This window comes from Suricata suricatta, chromosome 2 (genome assembly GCF_006229205.1).
Source record: "Suricata suricatta isolate VVHF042 chromosome 2, meerkat_22Aug2017_6uvM2_HiC, whole genome shotgun sequence".
Taxonomy (NCBI): Eukaryota; Metazoa; Chordata; class Mammalia; order Carnivora; family Herpestidae; genus Suricata; species Suricata suricatta.
The window spans coordinates 86,520,512-86,542,444 of NC_043701.1; the positions used below are offsets into that span (position 1 = coordinate 86,520,512).

At 33.2% G+C, this 21,933-nt stretch overlaps 1 protein-coding gene across 1 annotated transcript in view; it reads left to right on the forward strand.

Annotated features, from left to right (window-relative positions):
* PHF14 (PHD finger protein 14) overlaps positions 1–21,933 on the forward strand; it is a 194,726-nt gene that overhangs the window by 73,420 nt on the left and 99,373 nt on the right. The window contains exons 15-16 of the mRNA XM_029918975.1: positions 16,357–16,407; positions 16,529–16,650. Coding sequence (XP_029774835.1) covers positions 16,357–16,407; positions 16,529–16,650 — 173 coding nt within the window. The remainder of the gene's footprint in view (positions 1–16,356; positions 16,408–16,528; positions 16,651–21,933) is intronic.

Sequence of the window (21,933 nt, forward strand, 5' to 3'; positions counted from 1 at the left end):
CATAAATACAGACTCTGACTTAAAGAATTGTAAATACCAAAAGGATAACTTCAGTGTAGGCCAAGGAATTTGAAGCTGGAATTTTTACAGGCTCAGCAGCGTATAAAATAGAGAGGGTTAACTGCTTCCCTGACTCCTGAATGTCCAGCTGGGCCCTCACAAGGTTGGCCGTTCATTGATGAGTGAGTCACAGGCTTTTTCTTTCCTATTTTCTTTTTCTTTACTCTTCTCCCTTTTTTTTTTCCTTTTTAGTTGATTAAAAGGAAGGAACATGGGTAAGTAGAGAACCTTAAAAAAAGTTCCTTGTGATAGATGTTAGGTCAGCCTCTGTTAACCCAGTCAGTTTCTTCCTCTGTCTCTCTATTTATAGAAGCTACACAAATGCATACAGGACTTCTCTCAAAGATTTCAGCAGAGAGCTGCTTTTATTTAAATTATGTTAAGCAGTTCTTTTCTGTAAAATTCCTACACTTTGTACCATTCATTGCCAACGTCTATTTTAGAAGTCTGCTTTTATGCAGTTTTTTAGGGGTTGAGCCTATGCTTCAGTATATACATTCAGGATATAGGTTATTAATTTATAAAATAGCAACTTTGACATGTCTAATTATACAATCTGGAGAAAACTAGCAGTTTTCACTGCTGTACTGATAGCCAGTAATAATAATTGGGAATATTTTAAATGCATTTTTCATTTATTATAGGAATGAAATATTTTGTCTTTGGGACTGGAATCTCATTTGGTAATATAATTCAGCTTCTTTTGTACTGGGAGAATGCTTTTCTTCTACTTTATGAAAACTTTCTTATAAGACAATGAATTTATATATTTACCTAGCCCACTTTTAAATATAAAATGCTGATACTTCTTATATAGTGTTTTTCTTTGATTCCTGCTTTTAGTAAAAAAATTCTCTTCAACTTCTTAAATGTTATGTGGTTTTAATCTTTCAACTATAAATTTTTATTACAGTACCTCCTTTCCACTAGTTACAGGTCATATCTTCTTTTTTCTGCCTTTCCAGGTTGTCTTTGAGGCAAAACAGCTTTGTCATCTTTTTGACCTTGAGTTGGTATTTTACTGATCTGTGATGCATTCACTGTCTAGTATCACATAGTATGTTTTATGATTTTATAGTGTTCTAGTTTTAAGAGTTAATTGTTTTGTTTTTCACACCTTTGAGATCCCAATAATTCTGTAGTTATTTCATCTACTCTGATTTTGTTCATTTTCAGCTTTATCTTGCAACGCTTAGAGGGTAGATTGTAATTTCTGATGCATGCAACACAATTTCTAACCTCAGTTATATGATCTTTAGCTTATGTTGTCCTCTCAGAGTTTAGTAAAGAGAAGATAGTATTTGAAGATAAACTTTTGTTTGTAATATATAGGAACATGAATTTATCTTGTATTTTCTTTACAGTAATCAAAATTGTAGGCAGTTTTTTTTTTGTGAGTGCTTCAGTCATATTTACTGCTGAGTGGAATAGTTTGCTGTGTTAAGCCATAAAAATTGGCTGTGTGGGAATCCAGTTCTTTCCATACTCTCGAGTCTTTACTTGTCATTCCAAGTCCTATTGAACAAAGACCAGGTTAATTTTTTTTCAACATGTATCTCTTGAGCAACTAATAATGTAAGGCACTTGCCAACAAATCCTGAATAGAACACCACAATGAACATCTGGCCTATGCTCTCGAGGTATACTGATGATAAGGTGGCCCTGAAATAAATGCAATTTAACTAGGGAATACAGTGTCCATATTCGAGGTGGTTAAATTGCTTTATCAGGTAATCTGATTGTTGCGAAATGGAAGAGGAGAGACTAAAGATTGAGGTGAGTAACAAAGACTAATGTGCCCAAAGCCTTGGTATTAACAAGTTGAAAATTTTAAAGCAAGCCAGACAATTGGGAAAGCATTGGACCCTTTAACGTAACATTTAGGGTAAAAATTTAGGTATCATTATACCTATAGTTGTCATTCTTATAGCTGTTTCTGTTTTTTAAATGTTTATTTATTTTGAGAGAGAGAGAGAGAGAGAGAGAGAGAGCGAGCGAGCGAGTGCACATGAAGGGAGAAGTAGCAGAGGGGAGGGAGGGAAAGAGAGAATCCCAAGCAGGCCCCATGCTGACGCAGGGCTTGATCCCACAAACTGTGAGATCATGACATCATGACCTGAGCTGAAATCAAGAGTTCAACGGTCAACTGACTGAGCCACTCAGAATCCCTCCAACATGTTTTTATAATAGCCATCTTTATGGCAAAAGCCTCTTGCATTATTAACTGGACAAAATTTTAGAGAAGTTAATTGGATCAAATCTTAATAATTTAGTTTTAATACAGATTCACTTACCAGTTAAGGTTATTGATGATTAATGAATGTTAGCACATTTTCAGCAAAAAAAGTCAGTTAATATATCAACTATTTGATTTTTTTAGATAAATAGATGCAGATATATATATATTTGAGGGCAAGTCATTTCTCTTTAAATTTTTTCTGTGCTAAGGAAATTCTGATGATCATTGTGTTGATTTAAGAGTTTTTAAAACTCAAATAACTTCTGTTTATTCAATTAGAAATACCTTGTTTATGGATATGACTTATAATTATGCTTTTGAAAGTAACTATTCATTTAAAATGTAACACTATTTTCCTCTCTAGGACATTTTTCTGTAGCATCATCCCCTTTAAAAAGTAGAAGATGGTAGGGGTGCCTGGGTGCCTCAATCTGTTAAGTGACCTACTTCAGCTCAGGTCATGAGCTCGTGGTTCGTGAGTTCAAGCCCCATATCAGGCTCACTGCTGTCAGCGCAGAGTCTGCTCCAGATCTTCTGTGTCCCTCTCTTTCTGCTCCTCCCTCTATCTGTCTGTCTTTCATCCTCTCTCTCAAAAATAAATAAGCATTAAGAAAACAGAGAATGGTATAAAATCAAATTCTTGAGTGTTTTAGATAGCATCAAAACCTGTAAGAGCACAGTGTGGGGTGGAAAGTACCTGGACTGGCACATAGTAGATTTGAATTGTAGTTCATGCTCTGCCAGTAACCCTTTGTGTGGCCTTGGAGAAGTACTTTAATTTACCTTGTTTGTACTCGATATTCTCATTTATAAAATACATTAAATAATTTACAGTCTTTTCTACAACTAAAATTCACATTTGCATTTATTATCTTATCCTTAACACTTTAATTGATTAGAGATTTCAAGTACATTGATATTTAAAGAAGCTAGGGAAGGTAGTACTTTGTAATTAGGCTTAATGACATGTAACAAAAGTTTTATTTTTAAAGACCATATTTGTTGTTAATCTTTATGTCTTCCCTTTCTGGCAATTACCTTTATTATAATTATTGTTCTTCCTTATGAATGTTTCCAGGAGACACTTTTCAACAAATGGGTCACCAAATGTGTGTGTTGACTTGCTTCCAAGATTTTATGTTTTTGAAATTTTCCTTTTGCTCTATTTTCAAAGTGACATTTGATTGTTTTACTTAGCCAATTTCATATTGACCTTAATGATAGTAATATCCCAAAGATAAAATACTTTTAATAATAATAGAAATATGATTTCTCACTTTATGAATACTTTTTATCCTATTGCTGTTATAAGTCTGAGTAGGCAGGGGTGAGGCAGACACTGAAGGAAACAATACACTGATTATCCTGCTAATTAATTAAATTTTAGGGATTCTCATTTAATTTATTTTTAAAGGAAGGCATGAACAGAGTTTTAAAAATGACTTCTTTGCCTTCCGTTGTTTTTCAATTTATTTAGTTTCTTTGAATCTAAAAGCAACTCTTATTACAATCTTCAACTTCTTTGTAAAATATTTCTTTTTTTTAACATTTATTTATTTTTGAGGGATAGAGACAGAGTGTGACAAGGGGAGGGACAGAGAGAGAAGGAGACCCACAATCTGAAGCGGGGTTCAGGCTGTGAGCTATCAGCACAGTCCTGACATGGGGCTCAAACCTACAAACCGTAAGATCATGACCTGAGCCTAGTTGGATGCTCAACCAACTGAGCCATCCAGGTGTCCCAGATATTTCTAATGCACATTTTCAAAATATGGTCAGTTATGTCATTTACAAAATAAAAAATCTTAGATTTTTCCTCTGGAGCTCTTTCCCCCTCAACTCTAATCTGAGTTGGTTTTTCTGTGTCATCCCTGGACTTTGCTTCATCATCATCATGGGACTTCTTTTTAACCTTCCATAGGTAGGATATTTTGTTGCTTGCATTAAAAAATCTTTTTCCCATTTTGTCCCTTGTTTCGATGGGGCAACTTCTTCAGTAACCTATTTAGTAAAGGTTGGTGAGAAGTAAATTTTTGAGATCTTACATTTTGAAAATTTTACAAAATTTTTATGCTTCAATAATTATATGGCTGTGTATAAAATATTACATTGTTTTTTAAAGTAAACTTGACTGACCTCTGGCTGTAAATATTGCTTTCTGCTTTTGTAACTTTTCCCCTACTGACTTGTATCTCCTGGGGTTTTTTATTTTTCTCCAGTGTATTCAGTGATTGATTCAGCACCTTGTTTGGTATGGTATATTTTTATTCATTTCTGGGAGCTCACTGAACCCTTTCTCTCTAGAAACTCAATAATTTTATTCTGAGATATAAGCTTTTATTATTTCTTTGATAATTTTTATCCTTCTCTTTTATCTATTTGCTTTTTCTGGAACTTCTACTAATTGTATTTTAGGACTCCTAGATTAGTTCTGTGCTGTTTTTTATTTTTAATCATTACGTACATTTCTTTCTTTTTTCTTTTAAATTTCTGGGAGATTTTCTCAACTTTATATTCCAGCTCTTTTACTAAATTTCTGATTTAGATGTATATGTACCTTCATTGTTCCTTTTTCTTTTAACAATATGTTCTTGTTTCATGATGGCAAAAACTTCTTTTACTTTTCAGTTTTCTTTTGTATCTTTCATTACCTTTGTTTCCTCTGTGTTCCATATTTCCATTCGTGTTTGGCTCTTTCATGTTGAAGCTTTCAGATGCCTGGGGATCCTTCGGTGTGTGTGTGTGTGTGTGTGTGTGTGTGTGTGTGTGTGTGTGTGAAGTTTATATGGGGCTGTTTTCCCCATAGCTGTGAATTTATGATCTGGGGATGTTTTCTTTGAGAACACCTTAAGTGTCAGTATCTATAGATGATTTCTACATCAATTCAGTAGAAATATTCTCTTATCTCTTAACTGGTAGGTGTAATTTTAACTGCCAGATTACTGGACAAGTGAGAAAAAAGGGCTAAAAACCTCACACTTCAGAAACAGGATTCCATTTAAACCTTCTGGTTTCTGTTTGCTGCCTCACTGTTCGCTGCTCTGTGCCTCATAATCCATTGTTCAGAGTCTTTCTAGTTATTTTTCTCCAGAGGGTATACCTCCTGTATCTGGTGGAAAGGAGTCATCTCTTGACAGCATAGGGAAGGTGTGAAATCCCTTATACCTTTATGTTGCTGCATTTTAACCCAAAGTAGCATTTTATTTCTTATCTATATAGTTTGTGTGATTGTTACCTATTTAGGGATTCTGGTTTTCAAGTGTTACACTTGTATTTGTTTTCAAATAGTCATTGTTAACGCCTCATCTCCATTTGTAGGATGATAGCTTTAATAAATGTGTTTAGTATATACATTTGATTTCTAGTGTGGTTAAGTAGAATAATGGCCCTCCAAAAATGTCCATGTCCTAAACTTCAGAGGCTCTAAATATATTCCCATACATAGCAAAATGAACTTTGCAGGTATGATTAAAGTTACAGATCTTGAGATGGGATTAATCAGGGTTATCCATGTGATCCCAGTCTAGTCACATATGTACTTAAAAGGAGAGGACCTTTCCTGGCTGTAAGTAAGAGGGGGAGGTGACTACAGACAATGGGTCAAAAAGGTGCAGCATTGCTGCCTTGGAAGGTGGAATAAGGGGACCATGAGAACTAGCCTCAAGGTGGAAAAGACCAGTAAACTGATTCTTCTTTTAGGGCCCCCAGAAAGGAATGCAGCCAATACCTTAATTTTAACCCACTGACACCCATATCAGAACTGTAAGATTGTACATTTGCTTTAAGACACTAAATTTATGATAGTTTATTACGGCAGTCATAGAAATATAGAGTAACTTGTACATTTCTTTTGACATTTATTTTGTTTTAATGTTTTTTATTTATTTTTGAGAAACAAAGAGAGACACTTGCAAGTAGGGGAGGGTCAGAGAGAGAGGAGAGACACAGAATCTGAAGACAGGCTCCAGACTCTGAGCTAGCTGTCAGCACAGAGCCTGACGCGGGGCCCAGACCCACGAACTGCGAGATCATGACCTGAGCTGAAGTTGGATGCTTAAACGACTTAGCCCCCCATGCGCCCCTTCTTTTGATATTTAAAGCTGAAATGGGAAAATGATTTATAATACTCTATATTTTTTATGTAAAGACATGCGTGTTGGAAATGAAGGATACATTCATTCCTACTTTCAGAAAGTTCCAGTAGTACAGTTTATTCATACTCACTTAAATGTTTTATATCATTAAATGATGTAGAGTCAGCAGATGAATTTTATAGTGCTTAGTTTTTTCAACATTGATGGATGTTGAAATAATTTTGAAAGGCATTTTTGCTTTATTTAGATATAAGTAAATATAAAATCATTTAAGTGATAATGGAAAATTGGTTCATTATTCTTTAAAGTTTGCTACAATTAAAATTGATCAACTTACTGCTGATGATTTTTTATAACATCTTTATTGAGATATAACTCATATACTATATTATTTACTCATTTAATGTTGTATAATTTAGTGGTTTTTGGTAAATTCATGCAGTGTACAGCCATTACCAGAATCAACTTTAGAATGTTTTTATTGCTCTGCCCACTCCCATTCCCACTACAATTTTTATACCCCATTACCAGTGACTCTGTTCTCCATTCTCCCAACTACAGACCCTGGGCAACCCTAGTCTACTTTCTGTCACTGTATATTTACCCATTTTGGACATTCCGTATAAATGGAATAATATGTGGTATTTTACAACTGGATTTTTCACCTAGCATAATATTTTAGGATTTATTCATGTTATGGTATATGTGATATTTCATTTCTTTTAACTTCTGTATAATATTCCATTATATACATATATATGTATTATATATATTATATATATATAATATGTACACACACACATATATACACTAGGTTTTAAAATCAATCTATTCATCTGTCAGTTGATGGACATTTGTGGGTTTTGTTTTTACTTTCTGGCTATAATAAATCATACTGCTATGAATATTCACATATAGGCTTTGGTGTGAAATGAGTTTTCACTTATCTGAGTTGTATTGCTAGGAATGAAATTGCTGGGTCATAGGATAACTCTGATTTGAACATTTGAGAAATTGCCAGGCTTTTAAAAACTGGCCATACTATTTTCTATTCTCACCAGCAGTGTATGAGGACCCCATTTTTTTCTTTTTAAAAATTTTTTAATGTTTTATTTTTTGGGGGAGACAGAGACACAGAGCACGAGCAGAGGAAGGGCAGAGAGAAAGAGAGACACAGAATCTGAAGCATGCTCCAGGGTCTGAGCTGTCCGCACAGAGCCTGACATGGGGCTTGAAACCACAAATTGCAAGAGTTAAGGTTGGGTGCTCAACTGACTGAGTCACCGAGGCACTCCAAGGACCCTAGTTTTTTAACATACTTACCAAGATTTATTTTTGTCTTAGTATGGGCATGAAGTGCTATCTCAATATGGTTTTGATTTGCATTCTTTGCTGGCTAATGATAATGATGATATTTTAAAAAGAAAAGATGATTCAGTACCTTTTCCCTCTCTTATATGTGATAGGTAACAGGACTAAAATGATGTTTCTAGTTGGACTCTTAAACAAATGAAAGATGACTGAGATTTCACATCTGTTGTAAAGCTTTAAATAATCTGTTATTGCCCTCATCTCTAATTTTAGTTCATAGGAGCTAAGAAAGCAATGTGATGCTACAGTGAAATTTCAGAAAGATACTCTGAGGAATACTTACTTGAAAGATTATTTCCACAGCACCGTTTTCTTTTGCTGTCCTTATCATAATTGTAATTAAGTTTTTTTATGTTATTGGTTTAATAAATGGACAGAGACCCTTTACATAATAGAGGTCTGGCAGTTTATTTTTAAATATTTAAACTTGTTACTTGAATGCTAGGATAAGTTCAGACAGTAAAACTGGTACCAGCAACAGTTAGAATTAACTTACTATGAGCAGCTTCCTTGTTCTTTGGAAAAGTTGAAGCTATATGACTATCAGGAATATTTTATGAAGTTTTCCAAATTGGGTAGAGAAAAGGGATTATATGAAATAATACTTGATTTTATTTTTAAGATTTGTGTGAACCATTAATGATTAAATCCTAATTCCTTTTACCTCACTATGTAATGGGTCCTTCTTTACACTCCTAGTCCAATAGCCATTTTATTGTCACAATTATCTAGCAGCCTAGTTACCCACATACCTCTTGCCTTCACTTAAAATTCCAGTATCTTAGTTGGATCTCATATTTAGTCATTTTAGTAATGCTTTTGCTATCATCCTTGATTTTGTTTCATCCTTTTGCCAGTCTGAATGAATTCTTTCCTTTTCCATGCCTGCCTGAGAGTTGCCAGTTACCTTTTTTTTTTTGAGAATTTTTTGTTGTTAGGCAACTTTTCTATACCAGTTTTCCCCATATACACATCTTTAAGGTGAGTGTAGAATTTTATATTAACTGTATTAAAAATGACTTACTCGAAATTTAGGAGCAATTTTGACTATAGTTGAGATTTTGAAAGATCTGAGCAAGATCTGTAGACTCGTGAACATGAACTCCAAAGCGGATAGGAGCAGTCCTGGTAACTAGTGTAGGTCTATTACCCATTTCTACAGGGTTTGGTTCACACCTGGAACTTAGCCAGTGTTTCACAAATGAGTTCTTTCCATCTTTCAAAATAACTATGCATCTGAAGCTAGTGTACTTTGGAGAAGTCTTTTTTCTAACCCTTTATTGTTAGGGAGGGAATTGGTCCCTTTCTCCTTTTATATTAATCCTGTTTCATTGGTGAAACTACGTAATTACTCAAAGGCTACCTGGGATACTTTTGTGTAAGTACCTTGTTATTTAGACATTTTCTCTGCATTATTTTTTTTATGTGGAAACTTTTCACTTGCTTTTAGGCAAGGTAATTGCTTTTGAAGAAAATATAAATTAGCTTACCTATGTCCCTTTTGAAGTTAGTTTAAAATTGATGTTTTGTACTTTTCGGCATATTTTCTAATAACTTTAATGCAACTTGAAAGCGTTCAGATTTTCTTTTCATTTTCTTTACACTTTATATTATCTAGTGACTTTTCATCTTTTATACAAGTGCCGAAGGACTTATTGGGACCTGTCTTCTCATAGTCTTTTACACACATGCATCATTTTCTACTCGCTTTGAAGTTGTCTCATCTTTTTTCCTATCTCATTTTCTTTTGTTTTATAGATCTCCCTTTTTGGAAACTAAATGCATTAAAAAGTCAAAGTGCTTTTTAGCAATTTTGACTAAAAGCATATTGTTTTTCATGATGCACCTTTTGTTATAGATCAGTATTTAAAAAAATAACTTAAGCACCTGGTTAAACTGTTTTTCTTCTAACGTAGAGTATTAAGTCAATAGCTTGTTTCCAGTGGCATTCTTCATTTGAGAGATAATCAAATATCCCAAAGTTTTCTTTCATTACCTTTATTTTTAAACTAATTTTACACATGCAGAATAGTAGCCTATTTAACAAAGTTATAACCTGTGTTCTAGCCATTTGAAAAACCCGAATATGGTTTTTTTATGTGTTTATATCTGTGTGTGTATTATTCTTGATGCTAGTTTAAGTGGAAACAGAAACATGTGGACTCAGCCCTATTGAAAGAACTAAGATTACTGTGCATTGTGTCTTAACTTACTTGTCATCTTTATACTTTTTAAATTACATTATCATAGTTCTGGAAACAAAGGGTTATATATTGAGGCTTTAGAGATCAGAGATTGAGTCTCTTATTACACTTAAAGTGACCTCTCACGTACTAAACAGACTATATAGCCTCTGTCATAGATCCTTAGAAAAAGCCCTGGCAGAAAATTTTGTGGTGAACTGGATTGAATGTAACTCCCTTTGGCGTATGTGAAACGGATCTACTAGGAGTTGATCCTGTTCCAAGTCCAGAGACTCTTGCTGTGCTTTTAGCTTCTTGGAAATCTGTACTTTTTATTTACTTCCTGGAGTATAGACTAACAACAAAGAATAGTCAGAGTTTCAGGACTTTACTTATTTTGAATATACCATTATTCATGAGAAGGATTTTGTAGATCCTTATTTATTAATTTGTACAATGTACAATTTGTTTTCTACTTTTAGTTAGTCTTGTGGTTATTTTAATTTATAGTGTTAAGAAAAATCTGTCATAATTTCATCCCGCACGTTTTCCTGATCCTGTTAATATAAATTAAGCTAAATCAAAATAATCCCCACAGCCAATTGATAAGAAGGGGAAAAGCTCACTTTTGGCGATCACCATGCCATCTGTTAGGCGCCAATAGCAAATAGAAATAGATGGTACTTGTTGATATGTATAATATCATATGAGCTTTAATATCTGAATGTTTCCAATATATTGTTTGTTAATTAGAAAACATACACTTATTTGTTTGAAATTTTATATTATATAAATTTATCTTGAAAAATTAAAAATTTATATTGAATGATTTTGTACAACTGCCACACAGTTGCTGGCATTTGTTCCTCAGTATAAATCTGAATTTTAGCTTGATAGAGGTTTTCAAGGTTTGACCTACGTGTCCTAATTAACATTGAATTTGGAATTTTGTTCACAAATGAGCATTTGCTCTTTTCATGTAGAAATTACACAGGGAGGCATTTCTGTGTTTCTTCTAACCACGTATAGCTTATTTATTAATTGTTATAAAAAAGATACATGTCAAATTTAGAGAAAACAGTACACAAATGAATATATGAAACCCATCTTAGTGTTATCAAAGATGTTGAGGCAATGTCTTTTATTTTTAAATTTAGTTTGTTTGTCAAATGAATCATTCTAACCTTGGGAAAATCATCATGTATCCAGCTTCATTGTAAATTAAAATAACCCCAGTGCCAAAGAATTAATTAAAATTTGTTACATGTTTTCTAGTCCAAATGTAAGTGAAGTTATTGAAACATTTAATTATTTGCTATTGAACAAACTATTGAAATGATGCTTCGTAGGTAAAATGCTTTATTCCTTTTTAACTTAGATGCATCATCTGTAACACCATGCCACACTTCCTTTGTGGGTATTTTATCACCTTCTGTTTTCAAGAAAATGGACCATCGGCAGATAAAGAGCCGGTGATCTAGGCAACTCAGATTGTCATTGTTCCCTAGGCAATGATAATATCCTTACAGAATAACAACAGAACGGAAATAGAAATATGTCAAGATTTGGCACAAGGTTCAAACTTTTAAGAGCTTAATAATTGCAAAGAAAAAACAATTTGTAGTTGAACCCTTGATCATTGGGAATTTTAGGTAATGTATCTGTTACGTTGTAAAGCATATACTTGTTAAATAAAATTCTTTCCACATGCGTCTGTAATAACGTCAGCCTCAATGTATATCATGAAACAACCACCCAGTTATAAATACTTCTGTATATCTAAGGTAGAGCAAGCTTTTGGACAGTTGAAATATGTTGCATGAGCCAAACATGTTTTTGTTACTCCTTTTTACATCATTTCTCCCTTTTTAACTCCTCCTATGGATTTTGATTCTTTCAGGGACACCATGTTTAAGATACCTTGTTTGTTATGATTGTAGGCAGTTACGAATTGTCACAGTGACAGTGGCTGGCACTTCATTACAGTCAGGAAAAGAAAACTCTTTTTCTCTCTCTGCTCCTATCCCACGTGTGCATGCATTCGTTGTCTCCCTCAAAATAAATAAATGTTAAAAAAAAAAAAACGGGGGGGGGGGCGACCAGAATTTTCAGTATCTCCCTGGTTGGAGGACTTGGTATCATGATTAATTTTTTAAAATAATACTGGGGTGATAAATGCCAAAAGAACAAGATTGCTGTAATTTACTTTGGTTCTGGATCCTGTTAGTCATTGTACTGTATAGAGTACCAAGTTGGGTAGAATATAGTCTCGTTTTAAGGTATTGAAATCTCCTCTTCATTGGGAGGAATTTGCTACTTGTTTTAAAATATAAGAATTATTCCTTTAGGGATCACGCTGTTATAATTTATTTAAGTATTCAAGTGGAAATAAGAGATTTGCTTTTTTGTAATAATTTTACTCATTTCTACTTTGGATTATACTATTAACCTTGGATTGGCATGCAAAAAAAAAAATCACTGAATTAAGAATTGAGAGGCCTGAGCTTGAAGTTTGCCTTTGTCAGTTATCAGTTATTGTGTGAAAATCAAGTCACTTCCTTGGACTGGTTTTTCAGAGCTCTAAGAAGCTATAATTTCATATTGTTTATAACACATCTGTTTTTCTGGCTGGAAATTGTTTATGTTACTTATGTTTCATTACTTAAAATTACTACAGGAATACGTCAGTGATTACCATTTGGTAATAAGTATACTTAATTTAAAATGACTCTTTTATTTTTTAATTTTTTAATGTTTATTTATTTTTGAGAGACAGAATTTGAGGTAGGGAGGGATGCAGAGAGACAGGGGAGGGAGACACAGAATCCAAAGCAGGCTCCAGACTCGAAGCTGTCAGCACAGAGCCCCATGTGGAACTTGAACTCATGAGCTGTGAGATCATGACCTGAGCCAAAGTTGGCCGCCCACCTGACTGAGCCACCCAGATGCCCCTAAAATGACAGTTTTAGATAATTATAAATATTACTCATTTTAAAAATAGCAGTTTGCAGTGCATGGGTGACTCAATCAGTTAAGCATCTGACTTTAGCTCAGGTCATGATCTCACGGTTCCTGAGTTTGAGTCTCTCATCTGGCTCCAGGCTTACAGCTCCAAGCCTGGAGCCTGCTTCAGATTCTGTCTCCCTCTCTCTCTCTGCCCCTCCCCCATGTATGCACACATGCATGCCTGTTCTTTCTCTCTCTCAAAAATAAACATAAAAAAAAAAACAACGCTTTAAGAGTGCCTGAGTGGCTCAGTGGGTTAAGCATCAGACTCTTAATTTCCACTCAGGTCATTACATCATGGTTTATGGGATCCGGCTCTGCATCAGACTCTCTTGGGATTCTGTCTCTCCCTTTCTCTGTTGCATGCGTTCTCTCTCTCTCTCTCTCTCTTTCTCTCTCTCTCTCTCAAAACAACTTAAAAAATAATAGCACTTTAATAAGACACATACATAAATAAATTTATAGAGAAATATAACTGCCAATATGTGGTATCACTTATTGGCATTATGCCTTAGGATACTAATTACAATATGGGTATGAAAAACTTCCAATTAATGGAGTCATACAAGAGGTTTAGGGATTTAAAGTATTCATCAGAAATGGTAAATTATTGTACATCTTCAAAAGAGTTGTAAACATGAACTTAGGGCATCTACATATATATTCAAAAATTAATTCAGTGGTTAGGTAATTTAAGAAACTGGTAGTAGTTGACTTCTCTGCAGAAAAGAATATAACTACTAGTAGCAGTTTACTCTAGATAAAGTAGCAATTCAGTTTGTTACTAACAAACTGAACTGTTTGTAACAAACTGAATTCCCACTTTAATACCTAAACATGGGTTGAATGAAGAGAAATATGGAAATGTGTACAGGCCTTTTGAGAATTCTTAGATGTTTATAAACTCAAATGAGTAATCTGAGTATTTCCTCTTTGATACTGGTTATTTGGATTACCTTATTGAAATGGCCTTATTGCACAAATTATGCAAATTAAAAAATAGATAAGTAGAGAAGGGAACAATAATTTATCCTTTTTGTCAGTTTTATCATTTGTATTAGTATATTATGGGTTTCAAGCTATATACTTATTAAAACAAATTTATTGAGCTTTAATGTAATCCATATTGTATTATTTTTAATTGGGTCAAGAAAGATGAATAGGGCGTGGCTTTTACCAGTTTTGTGATGAGTTGTGTCAGAGGACAGAAATTAAAGCATAAAGGACAGGAATGTCACAGAAAGGAAAGATGATTGTGTAAAGAGCTAGCTTCAAGGTTATATGTGGAACCTAGAGAAGTGTCAGTATTAAGGACTCCTCATACTGATGTTCTCAAACTTTAATGTGTGTTTATTCACTTGCGGATCTTGTTAAAAGGCAGAGTCTAATTCAGTGTGTCGAAGTGAGCATGAGCTTCCGCATTTCTGGCAGCTCCTCGGGGGTGCCAGCATTCATGGGCCATGATTGACATTTTGAGGAGCAAGGCTCAGTACTGATTTGGAAGTAAGAATAGATACATGTAAGGCCTACTCTTATGTATTTTATCTATCTTTAATTTTTTGTTCATGTACTATCCAACTGCTGTTTATTTTGTGCTTACTTAGTACTAGACACTTTGCTTGCTATGTGCCAGAGTTAAAAGGTGAATGATTCATGGACTCTGGCAGTAAATTCAGTCATTAACTTCAAAGATGTTTGTGTGTGTGTGTGTGTGTGTGTGTGTGTGTGTGTGTGTTTAAAACATCTTTTTTGTGTGTGTGCGTGTGTTTCTTTTTCTGTTTTTTTCCTGCTTTTGTGTAAATCCAATCTGGTTAACATGCAGTGTGATAATAGTTTCAGGAATAGAATGTAGTGGTTCATCACTTACGTATGACACCCAGTGCTCATCCCAGCAAGTGCCCTCCTTAATGTGTAGGGCCTGCATTTAAAGCTTTTTCCTGGATACAGTCGTACTTTTTCTAGCTTACTTCATAATGTAATTAGGACATACTGATTAGCAATTCAACTGTAAATGAATACATATTTCATGAATGTACTTATTTTGAATGACTAATTTAGTCAATGCTTCGTTATCTAGGGGCAGATTAAACAGTATGCAGTTAGCCATGTTATTAAATGACAGTGGCCTTAGTATTATGAAGAAATGAAATGACAGTAATTTAGGAAATAGCAATGTATTTTTACTGGACATCGTTTCTGTTTAGAGTTATTTGGTACCTTTTCTAATTTGGGAATGATCCTTGATCTCAACAGCCAGACAAAATAATTTGGGGGAATGATGCCTCGTTTCTCTTTTAGTCTCTCTAAAGAGCTGTGGTCTGCACATGGGATTACAAATCTGCAGGAGGCTGTGCTATGTGGATAAGGAGTTTTAACGTATTGGCTGCAAATACCATTGTATTTATATTTTATTTTTTTATTAAAAATGTTTTTTAATGTTTGTTTATTTTTGAGAGAGAGAAAGAGAGACAGAGTGTGAACAGGGGTGGATCAGAGAGAGAGAGACACAGAATCTGGAGCAGTTCCAGGCTCTGAGCTGTCCGCACACCCTGAGCAAGCGCCCCGTATATTAATTGTGAACATGTAGAGGTCTTGTATTACTTTGTAATAGTGAATGTGTTGTGACATAATTGATGTAAAATTTCAACTAAGTAAGTTTAAAATAAGTAATTTATACGATGTTTTATTTAGTTTTATTTCACCTAGTCTCTGGGGACATCTGAGATCTTTTACTCCCACTTTTAATGACAGTTAAAAATTGATTCTTTAGGGGAGCCTGAGTAGCTCAGTCAGTTAAGCATCTGACTTGGCTCAGGTCATGATCTCATGGCTCATGAGTTCAGCCCCACGTCGGGCTCTGTGCTGACAGCTCAGAGCCTGGAGCCGGCTTTTGATTCTGTGTCTCCCGCTCTCTTTCTGCCCCTCTACTGCTTATTCTCTCTCTCAAAAATAAATAAACATTTAAAAAATTGCTTCTTTATATTACGCAAACATGAACGAACACACATGGGAGTCCTAGGAGTAGTAGGAGTCCAGGTGTAGCATTTCAGTTATAGAAGCATATATTATAAATTACAAAAATTTAAATGCTCTGGATAAATCATAATTGTGTGACATGTATGGAATGTTGAAAAAAATCATTCTAACTGGTTTTGGAGAACTTATTTTTCCTGTATGAAAGTTGTGTAATTTAAAAGTAAAGCACTTGTAAAGTACATTTAATTTATTATGTTTTTATCTCTTGTACATAAATTGCTAACAAAGTATTGCTAGAGAAATACAGTATTATTAGAAATACTAATTTTCCAAGTCCTTAACTTAAGCAGTAACATGTAACAAAGTATTTATTTTTATTATTAATTAAACATTAGATATTTTTGTGGAATCTTTTTTTTTTTCTTAGAGAACCAGAGGACGAAAGCGAAGCTTCATTCCTGAGGAAGAAAAACATGAGGTTGGAATAAGTTAAGCATTTTTTACACAGTCTAAAGTTTGAAAAACTTTCTTGGTTAAATTATTTCTGTTTTCCTCATATCCAGATTTTGTTTTATGTTTTGTTTTCCCGTGTATGGCAGGAAAGAATTCCTAGAGAGAGAAGGCAAAGGCAGTCTGTGTTACAAAAGAAGCCTAAGGCTGAAGATTTGCGAACTGAATGTGCAACTTGCAAGGGAACTGGAGACAATGAAAATCTTGTCAGGTAAATGGGATGTTGAGACTTTGTCTTTAGGACAATAAGGTTCCATCTTCATCATTTTCTCATCACAGATATAATGGGGAAAAGAATCACAGTATAGAACCTTTTGTAGAATCTTATTTAGTGGAAACGGTAGTCCAGAAACAGATTTCATCCACTTATTAACCTGCCACACATGGTTCTTTCCCAGCTTGAGATGTAATTAAGAGTGATAATCTGGATTTTGAACACAAACAATTTTCTCTTGACAAGAGCATTTGGCAATGCTCTGTACATAGAGGCCACAAAAACAATTTGATTTAAACACTTCATATTCAGATTTTTACTTTCTCTCATAAAATACCAAAATTACTAAGTTGTTACATATTAAAAATTGAAGTTTAAGACAGATACTTGTTTATTGACAAGAGCTACATTAGCACTTCCTTACCATTTATCAAAACGAATGTGTTAAATGCTTCTCTCTTATGAAATAAAGAAAAGTGAAAAGATGGCCTAGGTAGATTTTGTTTTTTGTTTTGTTTTCTTCTTTGTTTCTTTGTTTTGTTTTGGTACATTTTTTTTTTTTATCAGACATAATGCTAATCAGGAATCTCAGCTGATGTTGCACAGTGGCTATTCCTGAGGGTGCAGAGACTGCTAATTTTAACCTTTTGCTTCTTTTGCTGAGATGAAGAAATTTATTTAAAGCCCTAGGTGAGATGGAGGAGTGAGTGGAGTGGGTGAACAAAAGGAAACCTCATTTACGAGAGGTATCATTCTTTCAAAGTATAGTAACAAAGAGTCTTTTAGTATGTTAAGGGAACCGTTTCTGATGTATTTTAAAAATTGTTTTCTTGATGAAACACTATGAAACTAACTGAGGGCACAGAAATTAGGTGATTCAAAAAGAATAAGGTGTTAAGACATATATTAGTACTGTTAAATGATTTTAAATATTTGCTTCCAAAATGATGTCATTTGTCATTAAAAATCAAATTTCTTTTTGTTTTCATTGGTCAAATAAAGGCATGTAGTTATAAATTTTATAGTTTTTTTTATCCTTTCATTAAAGCAGATAAGGAGAAAATAAAAAGTCAGGTGAAGAAATACAAAGTGCTTCAACAAAGTTAAGGTCTATCATATTTGGTCAGTATTTTTGAAGTAGTACGTATAAGATATTATGAGGGCTCTCCTGAGGATGAGACTAATTTAAATTTAGGGTAGAGTAGTATCAGAAGATACACACGAGTAATTCTGACCACAATATAATTTTCTGATTTATGTAAAAAAAGAAATCCCAAATGTAATAAGCATAACACGATGGAGTGCCTAAAACCGTAAAAATAAATAAAAGGAAAAAGAACCCCATAAAACAGTCTTATATAATGAACAAAAATTCAGTCTACAGGAAATCCCTTCCTTGGGGGTTGAGGATTGCATTGTGGGGCATAATCAGTTTGAAACAATAGTTAAAAGCAGAGAGAGCTGGTGTTTCTTTCTATTTTTAATTATTTGAACCTATGTTAATGTCAATGCTCTTATTTTTTTCAAGTTAGTTGATTCATCACATTTTTGCTGTAGGACCTATACATTTTTTACAGGTTTCTATTTATTTTATTTGCTTGGTTGTGTATTTGAAAGAACCAGGACATAAGTTCAATATTTATTTTAAAAACCACTTTGTATTAAGAGCAAGTCCAACACGTCATATTTTGGTTGTCATAAAAAAAAAGTAGGCACCATCTTCCTTCAGCTATTGCTGAGATTTTTAAAATAGTATTAGCCTTTCCTATCATTTATTTAATTAGTTTCTCCTATAAAATTTCCATTCCTAATTGCATTATTATAACATGCCAGAGTCTGGGATTTGATGGAAAGTCTCCTGGAAGGTAAAGATATTTTTGTTACTCTAGAAATGACGAATATACAAGGTCTTCTTCCTTGGTTTTGCCTTATTAAGAAGATAACATCACAGATTTTCTGCAAAGGTTTTAAAGAGGTAATGAAGAGGGAATTAAATGTTTTATAAATATTATATATTAATGTTTTTGAGAACAAAATAAGCTGGATATAAAGCAGTGCCATAAACTGCTTTATGGTTATGTGATTCTTCTGTGAAAAAGAAATACATATTCAATTTAAGCACTATTGCTCCTGAGTTAAGGAAGAATTTTATTTTATGTAGAATTTCATGTGTTTAAAAAGATAATGGTATAAGCTATTATCTGCCATTTCCCCTAACATCTCTTTTATTTTTGTAATTGGCACCATTATTGTTTGCACTCATTCCCACAAAGGTTCACACTTTTATGATTAAGTTGCATCTTAAATATTATGTACACATGCTATTTTTTAACTTTAATTTTAAGACATTTTAAATGAAACTTTATTTTTCCTGAAGATATATTTCAGTGCTTAGAGATATATTATACTTATTATGTCTGTTAGGTTCTCTTATAAAATTAAACTTCTTTGGTGGTAATTTAATTAATAATCTTGCTAAATATATTTTCTCAGGTTCCTTTGAACTAATGTATATGACTCGCTAGAACCTGCTGTTTAGCAGCTTTGATTTTGAAACCACACTTCTCTATGTAATTCAGGCTATATAAAAAAATTCTTTCTTAATTATATTCTTGGCTTTTTCAGTTATTTGTATATGTGTATATGTGAATTTACGTGTGGAATTTTTTTACTATCAATGGAAATTGAGTTCATTTAATCAGTTAACTGTAATATTAGGTTCCAACTGTAATTTTCAGTTTGCCTCTAAGTTTTTGTCAGTTCTTTGACAAGTAATTTACCATTTCTTTGTCTCAGTTTTTCTCTTTATTGTACATGATCAAAATTATACTCTGCTTCTTTAGGGACTTATATGAACAACTACTGAGTGATAATATTTTTCCATATAAAATAGTAGGGTAATGATCCTTAGTAATACAAAGGATACATATATGTGGGCTCTAAAGTAAGGGTTCCAGTTGGTAAATATGTTGTAGTAATAATACATGATTATTTTTTGCTTTTCAGAAAATGTACATGTCCTGTTTTTGTATATAATTATTTCTAGAATATGGGGGACAAAAATTTGAATTTGTTGAAACATGTTCTCTAAAATGATTAAACTATTTCCACTAAACATGGGAAATCTGAAAATGATCAAAGTCTTAAAGAGAAGGATGGTTTGTAGTATCTTATTAATTTTAAAAAAATACTGCTTTTGCCATTTGCTTTTAACATTTAAATAAAATTTATGTGGGAGGTTTCCAATTAAAAATGTATTTTTTAAATGCTACTTAAAGCTAAAGACCAAATTGAAATTCTGTTTTGAAATTGTGAAGTCTTTTTAGATATTTATCTCTTGGTAATGGATGTTCTTTGTTCAAGGTAGTTATGGCCCACATAGTGATCTAGTATTTTTTGTTTCCACATTTCTGGCACATTTAATACTCAGTGAATGCTTGGTAAATGAATGACCACTTCATATAACTAATGACTGATTATTCTTGGCTGAATTAATTTAAAAAATTTACACTGTTACAATTTATTTCTATAGCAAATTGGTCATTAAATAGAAATATTTGATGAAGATGTTTATTAAGCCTTTTAATAATGAGGGAGAATTGCTGTTATATCACTAAAGAATAGGGGGTGAATTTTTTCTGTGTATTAGGCAAGGAAATAGGAGCTACAGATTTGAGATGCGGTGGTTAATGCATCAGTGTAATAAGAGAAATGAAGTGATCCCTCTCCTTGATCATATTTGATTTGCAAAAGATAGATTTTTTTAGATGTAGGTGGGCCTTTCTTCTAAGTCTTTATTAAACTATCAAATTAGGAATAAGACCAAACTTTTAGACCTCAAATTTTACTTTAACTGTGCAAATTCAATGTGACACATTTTATTACTTAATGGGAGATAGGAGAGAGAAAAAAGTTTTCTAAAACTAAGAACCCTAGAATCCATTGGTCACCTTAAATAGCATCTGTAATTTTATTTTGTCTTGTTGCCATTCCTCAGGCGCACTGAGTGTAGGAAATGATCTATGAAGCTATTTCACTTTTATAGCCAAGTCCACACTATTAAACGTTTACTATATTCTCCTTATTCGAGTATATGGCAGATTATATAGATATTGAACCATTTTGGTTACGAGATTAGAATGTCTGTTTGGTCTCTTAACAATATTATTAGCGCTTTTTAAATTCACATTTTAAACATCTGGATTCTGAGTGCTTCCCCCGAAACTAAATTTAGTTGTATCATAAGCTGTTAGGAATACCGGCAAGAATTCATATTTATCAGATTTGTATTTCAAATATTAGTCTTTGATTACTCAGATTTTTGAAAATTGCCTAACAGGGATGGGGCTTATTTGATTGCCTGTGTCATAGTTGAAGGGGTGTTTTCTTGCAGAGATTTTATTAGGCAAGAGAGTAAAGCTTAGTTGTAACTTCAGTTACTATATTCATAGGACATCCATTTGCTAAAAATGGATTGTTTTAAATTACTTAAAAAAATGAAATCTAGTGTTATTTTTTAAGAACAATTAAGATTCCAATTGATAGATTTCTTAAAATATATTATTTTATTTTGATTACGTACTTGTTAGTTTATTGTTTACTGTACAGTCAGTTTATCACATAATCATTCATAATGATAAAGTTTGCATACTCATGTAGGAATTTCATTATTATAAGTGATGGTGTAAATATATATTATTTGGATATTTACATATTAAAACTTAGAAACAACATCAAGTTTTAAAATGATTTGTGTCTTCTAATAAGTTTCAAATGTATTAAAAACAGACATTCCTGTATAAAGACATTTCTGTACAAAAAGGTTCTGTTTTTATTCTTTGCCTGTACCAGAAATTACAAGGATAAGTTTTACGTTTTTCTTTTACTTTGTTTTTTCTTGTATTCCTGAGTCAGTGGTTAGTACCATGAAATTACTGTATTCTAAAGGACTATTTCTAAAACTTGGATTTTAAATATTTCTTTCAGTTATGTGTGGTAAAATGTATCCTCTCATGTCACCCTGACCGTCTTTGTGTTCTACCCCTTGCTTCAAGTTTGGCTGGTATTCTCTATGGTGTGTGTTTAACTTGGCTTTTCACTCTTGAAAGTGTAACTATCTTGAAGCCATAGTCTGTTTCACTTACCCTTGTAAACCTTCATGTTTTTACTCCAAGTTACTGAACACCAACCCCCACCCTCACCAACCATGATGGTTAGTGGCTGACACACTTTATAGGAAGTTGCATTATGGAATCTTTGCCAGGATATTAAATTTGACTA